At 37.3% G+C, this 7,328-nt stretch overlaps 1 protein-coding gene across 1 annotated transcript; it reads right to left on the reverse strand.

Annotated features, from left to right (window-relative positions):
- Positions 1–2,356: 2,356 nt before the first annotated feature.
- Positions 2,357–5,535, reverse strand: LOC114398637 (exocyst complex component SEC10a-like). The gene is made up of 6 exons (XM_028360814.1): positions 5,031–5,535; positions 4,912–4,951; positions 2,911–3,079; positions 2,757–2,833; positions 2,559–2,657; positions 2,357–2,458 (listed from the first exon to the last, which is right to left on the reverse strand). The coding sequence occupies exons 1-6, from the start codon at positions 5,162–5,164 to the stop codon at positions 2,357–2,359; spliced, it is 621 nt and encodes a 206-aa protein (XP_028216615.1). The 5' UTR covers positions 5,165–5,535.
- Positions 5,536–7,328: the final 1,793 nt, after the last annotated feature.

A 7,328-nucleotide genomic window follows, 5' to 3' on the forward strand; every position in this document is an offset into this window, starting at 1 on the left:
CACGCACGTGTTGTATGTTGGTCTCGTCTTTTGTCACAGGAAGCCGGAAGGTCCATATCACCTTCTTAACTGCACACATGGGGCATTGCACCCCCAAATGCGCAAGTGAGAAGAGATGATTTTTCGGTCTCTTGCGTCCGTAAATACATTCATATCATGCACCGCATAAGCATCTCTTCATGTCATCGTAATGGACATATCGTTCCTGCATTTGTCACTTACCATATTCATGCATTGCATTTTGCATAAGTCACTTCATCACCATGCATCTGCATCTAACATGTTTTTTGCATACCATTTGTTTTCAGTTTACTCATGTATGATCCTTGCATTTTCCTCTACAAAACAAAAACAAAAAAGGAAGCATAAAAATTCACGCTGCACTCTTAGTTGCATATGTTCGGTACCATGAGCCAACCATGTTGAGATCATAAACCCGTTTCACTTAAAAACAAAATGATTGAACATGGTTAACTAAGAAAAGATGTTTCTTCAGGCATCTCAATTTCATAATTACATTTGCCATGCATAGCTTAAGTATGCTCGAGTCGTTCATCTCTGTGAAATGTTGTCGAATTATTGGCAATCCAAATTGCCATTCCTTGGATTATAGGGTTGAACCAAGCTCATGCTTTCTAGAAAAGGTTCATCAAGTCAAGGTCAAGTATGGAAGTAACCAACTTGCAAATTGGGGCAAAAGATGAATCGAGTTACATCGCTACTTTGTTTACTGCCAAAAACATTTAGGAGTGTTGATGTCCCTGTTACTTCCAGTTTAACTTTGACCAAGATGTCATGGACCATGTTGAAAATCTAAATTGATTCAACCCCATGTCCTGCGTAAAAATTTGCAATACTTCAAATGTGTATCATTCGCATACATCCATGCTTTTCATTGGTTGCATTTCTCATTGCATTCTTTCCTTGAAAAACAAACGAAGTTAATCATTGTTATAAAAAAGAAAAGAACACGCTTTACGGCGCCCTTACTGAACCTGTGCTAGAGCTAGAGTAGTGGGTGAAGTAGACGAGGTGCAAGAGCAAATGAAGGCCGACACAGAGGCCTTGAAAGAGCAAATGGCCACAATGAGCATAAAGGAGATAATGGAGGTCAATGCGGCTGCAATAGCCGCTACTAGCACCATTGCTGAGGTGGACCTGACCCCCCCATATGGCCTCAACCAAATAAATCATCCAACCTCAAATATGGTTGGTCTGGAAGGCAAAGAGTTGGGAGGTACGGGCGGACCTCATTTAGTGCAAAAAATAGGCATGCCTTCCCACCATATGGCTTGCCTCCCAACTATACGCCACCCAATGTGGCGTACACTCCCAATGAGAATGTCAATAACTCCACTCCTATACTCATTGAGAGCCAACAACCTCAATCTGATCATGCACATGTCTCTTGACCCATGGGGGAGACACATGAAATGCCCCACCACAATCTAGCTAACTTCAAGCCTTGCCTCGAATATGCCACTGAAGGGCAAGCAGTTGGTGATATACCCCTACAAAACACTTTGGAGGGCCCTCACACTACAAGAAAAATGACCTATGCCTACAGACAAAAATTGTCACTGTAAATAAAAAATTTGTAGGTAAATGTATGATAGACTTTGTCCTACAGACGTTTCTTCCATCAACTTTGAGGGGGCGTATAATGACGGCTAATTGTCTGTCACTATAGGTTTTACCTACGATGTATTGTGTGTAGGTAAAAGTCATTAGCTTTTACTTACATCTCCTAATTGTAGGCAAAAAATTTTAACATGTACCTATCATCTTCAACGTAGGTAAATATGTTTAACATGAACACCTCTAATAAGAAGACAATTCTAGGGTGCCAATTTGAGAGCCTAACTAGAAAGGCTATGACCTGTTTGGGGATGCACCTTGGTATTGCAATCTGCCCTCCTAAACCTTGCCTAGCTATAACATGAGTGTCCAAGTACTATTTTTCCTTTAATTATTACTAGCTGGAAGCTTACCAATCATCTTATACGAACACACTTTGCATAGAATCAATATTAGAGAATCTCAAGCCAGAAGCATATCTACCTTATACATATATGGTGATCAAACCCTTATACATAATTATTCTTTTTATAAGTCACCTAATAACATTTTGAATATTCTTAATCCAGCACAAAGCACATGTGACTATAAGACATATTGACATTTATTTAAAAACTGGTTTTTAATCATTAGAGGGAATAAAATAAATAATACAAGAATGAAGCATATATTCTATTACCACATATTTATAAGATGGGTAAGGTACATAAAATTAATAGAGTCAAATATCCTGCTTGAAAGTTGCCATGAAGCAAGACTAGAACACTTAGACTACCACTTACATTACACCATCAACATCCAAGTCACCGCATCCTACAGCTTGTAGATCTCTTGCTAGCTCTTGGGTCTTTTCATACGCCATTGCTAGCATTCCAAGACACTGAAACCTCAAATCAAATACAAAGTACATTGGCATCAGCCTGCTGTCAAAACTGGCACTTGGATGATAATAATGAAGGAAATTGGTTAATCGTACTCACTAATAGGAGCCAAGCTTCCTCCACGGAAGGTAAATTGACAAGAGATGGTTTCTCTAACAGTTTGTCCAAAAGGGCAGTGATTCGCTGCTCTATAACTCTCTGCATGCAGAATTATGAGAACATTGGTTTTGTGAACACAATAAAATATACAACTTGTTCAACGCCACAATATTTAGTGAAGACCATGTTGTCTAGTACCTGAACTAAAATTGACATAACTTCACTTGGTGAAGGGAATATGGTCGTGATTGTTGCAACTTCTTTACGAACAATATCTGTAAAAAATTATTGTCAATCATTGTCCTGCCAAGAATATTTTCATTTTACAAACAGTAGAAAGTATTATTCAAACCTGTGATTTCTTTGTACAAGGAGGAAAGCCCACGAACAACATTACTAGGACTAGCTTGGGCAGCCTGGTCACCAAGAACCAGCTTAGTGTCTGCATTCATTATTTCCACATCAATGAACATTGGACGTGCTGCCACATAATGTTGCATGGCACTTTTACCCCTGTTAAACTACATTACAAATAGTAATTTAGTCAAATAGTAGCACTAATTTACCAAAAATTCAACATTTGATATGTTAGTGGGTACACTCTAATGTAATTATGTACAACAAAACTTTATTACTTGAGACAAAATTTTGGCACATTCTGAAATTTGAAGTTATATGAAGGTAGAGAATCTCAAGCCAAAAGCAGTTTGGTGCATATCAAACACCTGGACAGAACCATTCTGCGAGGAAGCTATATGAAGATTAGCATTTGAAGTTCCCACATCAAATAAATACCAAACCAAAGTGTTGACCTGCAGTCCACCATATATGTAATGTGAATTGTTGAGATCCCATGAACAAGACCATGCAGGAACCTGGAATACAATTCTAGTAAAGGTGAAACCCCCCAAAGAGGGACTAGTAAACTCAACTTGTGATAGATCACAATCTTTGAGCAATAAATTAGTAGAACAAGGGGAAAGGGGGAATGAAAAAAAAACTATTTTAAGAATTTATATCTAATTTTCTACATGTAGTTTGGAGGATTTTCTCTTATGTCATTTGAGGTTTTGGAATCGGGGGAACTAATGGCGATTGATGGCCTTGCCCTCCTGTCGTATGCTATTTGCAGTTAGTTCATGCCTAAGGTTGGAGAAAAAAGCTAGACTTTCTGGATATCTACTTACAACACTGCATCCTTTATGGAAATTAGTGGTTTTTTTATCTTCTTCATGGTGTTTAGCTAATGGTTACTTTGAAAGGCCGTCTTTGGAAAAACATGCAAAGAGACTAAAAACCTTTACTCAACTCAAGGAGGATAAAAAGTTAAATATACAAGTGATGCAATCCTACCCTGCAAGGGCATTGGATAAAAGACTCCAAGTAGATTGGGCCAGAGATCCAAGGGAAGGCCCTAGGGTTCTCATGAGCCTTAGGGTAGATTTCGAGCCCATGGGCTAAGTATGACCCCACTTATCTTTGTAAATATTAGAATTGGTTTTTCCTTCGTTTGGGCCTTGTATTTTGGCCATTCTAGTAGTATAGGGTTTTAGCCTTGTATTTTAGGGCATTTTGAGTAGTCTTTGTAGTAGGGACTTTTTTTTGTATTTTCATGTATTTTTGGAATGGGGGTGAGCTTAGCTATTATAGGGGTGTGTAGCTAAGCTCTAACTTCTCATGTCAAGGAGGTGAGCTTAGCTATTAGAGAGGTGTGTGTAGCTAAGCTCTAGCTTCTTTAGGAATCTTCTTAAGGAAGCTTCTCAAGGAGGTGAGCTTAGTTATGAGAGGGGTGTGTGTATCTAAGCTCTAGCTTCTTAAGGAAGTTTTCTCAAAGAAGCTTCTCAAGGAAGTTTTCTCAAGAAAGCTTCTCAAGGAAGCTACCTAGTTTATAAATAGAAGCATGTGTAACACTTGTTGTAACTTTGATGAATGAGAGTCTTGTGAGACACAACTCAAAGTTCAACTTCTCTCCCTTTTTCTTCCTTCAATTTCATGCTCCCCCCTCTCTCTTTCTCTCCTCTTTATTTTCCTCCATTGAAGCATCCTCTCCAAGCTTTTTATCCAAGACTCATCTTGGTGGTGAAGCTCCTTCTTCCATGGCTTATTCCTTAATGGATGGTGCCTCCTCTCACCTCTTCTCCTTTGTCTTCTGCTGCATCTCCATGGTGGAAAATCACCATTAAAGGACCCCATTGAAGCTCAAAGATCCAGCCTCCATAGAAGCCCCACAAGCAAGCTTCCATCAAACAAGCAATACCAATCTTAAAAACCACAAAACGTAGCATTTACAAACTATTTCCAACAGCTTTATTACTACTAAATTACCAAATCAAAATATTGAATCAAACTTCACCTGTAGGTCATAATTGACAACAAGGTTGCCGCTGTCCAAGCTGTAACAAAAGGAAATACATCAATGACCAAATTTTTACTACGTCAGACAAGATGAATTAGTAATTAATGCAACCATACCTGAGCACTGATAATTTCTTTCCTAGAGAAGCAAAGAGAGCTAGGCTACTACTATGAGAAGCAGAAATGTGTAGGTCTTTAACACCATTTGTGCCGGAAGGCAGTAAGATGTCTTGCATCTCAAATGGAGACATACCTAGTAGTAGTATGTAAAATAAATTTAAAGGGGTTATAATTATTTAACAAACTTGTATTTGCATTGTGTGTACATTTAGCCAATAATTGCTCCAATGTCATTAGAAGAGGCCGCATGGTACAAAAATATGTAGCATTACTCATTAACATGCATTTTTAATCATTTTGATGTGTTTCCTGCATCCATTGTACTCTTCCATTGTTGCCTGCGATAGAGTTAATGTCATAGTTTTGTTATCCCCTTAAGAGAAGAACGTCAATGTGTGTGTGATATTGGTTAGTTGATTTTTCTATTGTGCCTAAAGTCTCATTGTATAATGGCCTCTAGGAATTTTGTGACCTATCATGTAAGGCATGGGTTAAGTTAAATGACATTTTCCCTCTCCAGGCTTGGGCTCTTCAAAGAGGCAAAGGTAACGTGGTAATCATAGAAAAATTCAGGGTAGGAAAAATGCAATAGAAAGAACCTTCTCAAGTCTCAACGGACAGTCTCTTATCCCTTTTGTTGGGTAGTTGAGTTGAGAATATGCTTCTTTCTTCACTAGTGCACAGGAAAATCCTTTTTGCATTTCCCTCTAAAAGGCCACAAAAAGAAAAGTCCAAAGTGGATAAGCAAAAATGAAATATGAATTGATTGATTAGACTCCATACTGTTCCTAGTTGTTTGATGGACAAGCTTATATGTACAAAACGTGTGGAAATTGGAAAACATCATGATCCATAATTATTTAATTGATAAACTCTAGGCAGCCATACAATGGAGACCAAAATTGTAAATCATAAGATAAATTTATCTTCAATTTCATTAATTGATAAAAATTACATGTCTAGAAGTTAGGCAATGAATAGAATATTTCAAGTTTCTTTAATGCTAAGTTGTAGTGGTGTCAGGAAGTAAGGGTATTTCTTATTAAACAGTAGTGCTTGAGTTATCCATCTCTAAAAATAAATTATAAATATCTACAGAATTCTACTTGTATCCATCTTAGCTTGATGGTTCCATCCCTAACCAGACAGGAAAAAGGCATACACACACACACACACATACACACACACACACACACACACACACACACACACACACACACACACATATAGAGAGAGAGTATAAAGAGGTAGTATTAGGCTTCAGTGCTTCACAAGAAGCATGGTCAAGAAGAAAATATCCAGAGGAGATATTTCCTAGTTACTTTTCCCCACATCCCGAATCCTTTAAAAAAAGATAGCCACCTTTCATCATCCCTTAATATCCTCTCTCTCACTCCCTTCTTCAGATCCTCTAAACCTACTTTAACTTTGTTTCTTGAGGTCAACTGGTGTAATAAGCCACCCATACTGGTTCTGCCACTGGTTACACCAACCAACCCAAACCTGTTTTAATAACACTGCTCTCTCTACTGAAATATCACTATCATAAATTTCTACAAAAGTTCAGCAAATGCTAATAACTTGAGGAAGATAATAGTTCTTTGTTCAATACACTTAACAATTGACAACTGAGGCTTTTTATGGCTATATCTAATTACCTGAATCAAATTTCTCAAAGAACTAAGCATCACAAATCTGATGTAACAACAATCTATTCTCCCAAAAACCTTTATATTAGAGTATTGGCATCAGGACATTAGCAGCAGCTAGTAGTAGCATTCCTAAGTTCACATTCCTAGAAATAACAATACAATGCTAGAAACATACACAATAAGCGTGAGTATACACAATAAGTGTGAGTATTAATTAGAAAATCTTTTCAATTGAGGTTTCTACACATATAATCATAATATTTAACCCTCAAATAAGTTCTGCCATATAGTTTATTTCTTGGTTCCATGTTCCAATTGACATCTGGCAAAATTTCAGCTAAAAAATAACTAATACAATTAAAAGAAGATAAATATTTGTAGTAACCAACTAAAAATAGAAACTATAAATTTGTAGTAACCAAAAAATGAAGAAATTACTGTGGGGAAGAAATGAAGAAATTACCTAAAAATAGAAACTATAAATTTGTAGTAACCAACTCCACGGAAACTTCAAGCTAATGTTTCAACATTAATTCAATTTTTGTTATCATACACTACTGCACTAGTTTGTCCTTGTTCTACCCAAACAGGCATGTTCCTGCTCTAGACTTAAACAAGGAACAGTTAGCACAAGCAATGCTAC

The sequence above is a fragment of the Glycine soja genome, chromosome 19 (genome assembly GCF_004193775.1).
Source record: "Glycine soja cultivar W05 chromosome 19, ASM419377v2, whole genome shotgun sequence".
Lineage (NCBI taxonomy): Eukaryota > Viridiplantae > Streptophyta > Magnoliopsida > Fabales > Fabaceae > Glycine > Glycine soja.

Bases quoted from the DNA above. Each gene is read 5' to 3' on its own strand.
- LOC114398637 (XM_028360814.1), bottom strand. From the start codon at position 5,164: ATGTCTCCATTTGAGATGCAAGACATCTTACTGCCTTCCGGCACAAAT. The intron at 4,952-5,030 runs GTATGGTTGCAT...CTTTTGTTACAG, and splicing joins AAGAAATTATCAGTGCTCAG to CTTGGACAGCGGCAACCTTG. The intron at 3,080-4,911 runs GTGAAGTTTGAT...TTTGTAATGTAG, and splicing joins TTGTCAATTATGACCTACAG to TTTAACAGGGGTAAAAGTGC.